Source organism: Macrobrachium rosenbergii, chromosome 1 (genome assembly GCF_040412425.1).
Source record: "Macrobrachium rosenbergii isolate ZJJX-2024 chromosome 1, ASM4041242v1, whole genome shotgun sequence".
Taxonomy (NCBI): domain Eukaryota; kingdom Metazoa; phylum Arthropoda; class Malacostraca; order Decapoda; family Palaemonidae; genus Macrobrachium; species Macrobrachium rosenbergii.
Window position 1 is genome coordinate 77,574,046 of NC_089741.1, and position 1,715 is coordinate 77,575,760.

The 1,715-nt window shown below is 38.0% G+C and overlaps 1 protein-coding gene across 1 annotated transcript; it reads left to right on the forward strand.

Annotated features, from left to right (window-relative positions):
• Positions 1-334: 334 nt before the first annotated feature.
• LOC136841068 (uncharacterized) lies at positions 335-937 on the forward strand. The gene has a single exon (XM_067108123.1). The coding sequence runs from the start codon at positions 335-337 to the stop codon at positions 935-937; it is 603 nt and encodes a 200-aa protein (XP_066964224.1).
• The last annotated feature ends 778 nt before the right edge of the window (positions 938-1,715 follow it).

The window sequence follows — 1,715 nt, forward strand, 5'->3', positions numbered from 1 at the left end:
AACAGTAATTGTAAAAGGGACATTTCTTGGTTTCATTGAAGTCAAACACAAAGATGCAGCGAGCATAGTTGAAGTAATATGTAATCAGCTAGAAAAGGACAATATGCCACTAAAGTATTGTCGGTCACAGTGTTACGACAACGCTGCAGTCATGGCAAGGCACAAATCTGGTGTGCAGCAGAGGATCATTGAAAACAATGATAAAGCTGTATTTGTCAATCCGCATTAACCACTCACTTAATCTAGCTGGTATTCATGCAGCTATGAAGAATCAGTTACAGTAACCTTTTTTTTGGCACATTAGATGCACTGTACAATTCTTCTCACGCTAACAATGCGATGGGACAAGCTGAGGAAAGCTATGCCAATCACACTAAAATCTGAATCTGAAACCCGATGGAGTGCAAGAGAAGAGGCAGTTAAACCAATTTGTCACCACTTTGATGACTTGGTTATTCTACTGGAAGAAATGTCTACTGATCTGAAAGAAAATGTAGATACAAGAAGTGAAGCCAGTCAGCTGTTGCACCGGATTCTTACCTTTCATTTCCTTGCAATACTTTTCTTTTGGAATCTTATATTATCAAAAATAGACCGCATTCAAAAGAGACTTCAAGACCATCAAATAAACTTCCACAATGCTGCCAAAGACTTAAAGGCACTTGAAATGTATTTCAATGAAAACAGAGAAGCAATCTGTAATGAGTCGCTCTGTGCAGCATTAGAACTGTGTGAGAATTATGATGTTATGATAGTGAGACCAGAACAAAGAAAAAGGATGCCAGGAGAAACAGCTACTGATGTCGGCCTCTGCGTAAAACAAGAGATCATGCGTCTAATGAAAGGTACAATAGATAGACTCTGCATGACTGAAGTGAAACAACGTAGCTCAAGACTTGAAGATCTAGACAACAAGTTTGGGTTTCAAGCAGTGTAGAACAAATTCTTAAAAAGGTAAAAGTTCAGGATTTACTGATGACGAGAGAATGAAGGAAACTGTTTACATGTTGGCGAAATCTACACTAGTGATTTGGATGGTAATGAACTTTATGAGGAAATCTTAGACTCCAGAATGCTCTTGGCAAGCAGAACGGATGTTCAGATTTCCACTCCAGAGAAGCTCATCCAATTCATTATACAATATGGTGATGAAAATCTTTTTTGTGCAGATAAAGTAGCAGCAATTAAAGAATTTCTCCAACTGAAGAGTGCAAAAGAAGTAGCCAGTTTCCTTGGGCTCACAGGCTACTTTCGTAAATTCCTAAAAGATTTTGGTAAAACAGCGAGACCATTAGATTTACTGAGGAAACAGTCAGATTTTCATTGGGGACAGGAGGAAGAAATAGCTTTTCAAGAATTAAAGATTTCACTCACTATAGCCGATTCACTTAAGGTAGATTCTTGAGCCTATGGGACGTTTGTTTGGCGGCCTCTGATTGGCTGGTACTGGGAGGTATGCAGCTCGCTCACTGTTTCATTTTAATGTCTGTAGCTCATAAAACTTGAAATATTTTTATATTTCTTCATTTATCTCACGTTTTACACAAGATAGGAAAGTTTTGGTCATACCAAAGGATTCGGTATTAATTGTGCAACTAAACCGTGATTTCCCGAAATCAGTAAGATAAAACACAAAGGAATTACAACGAGTAAAAGTGAAGAGAGAAGCATTTCACTCTTTATACCTGTTTTTACATATCGTCGGATTTTGCATC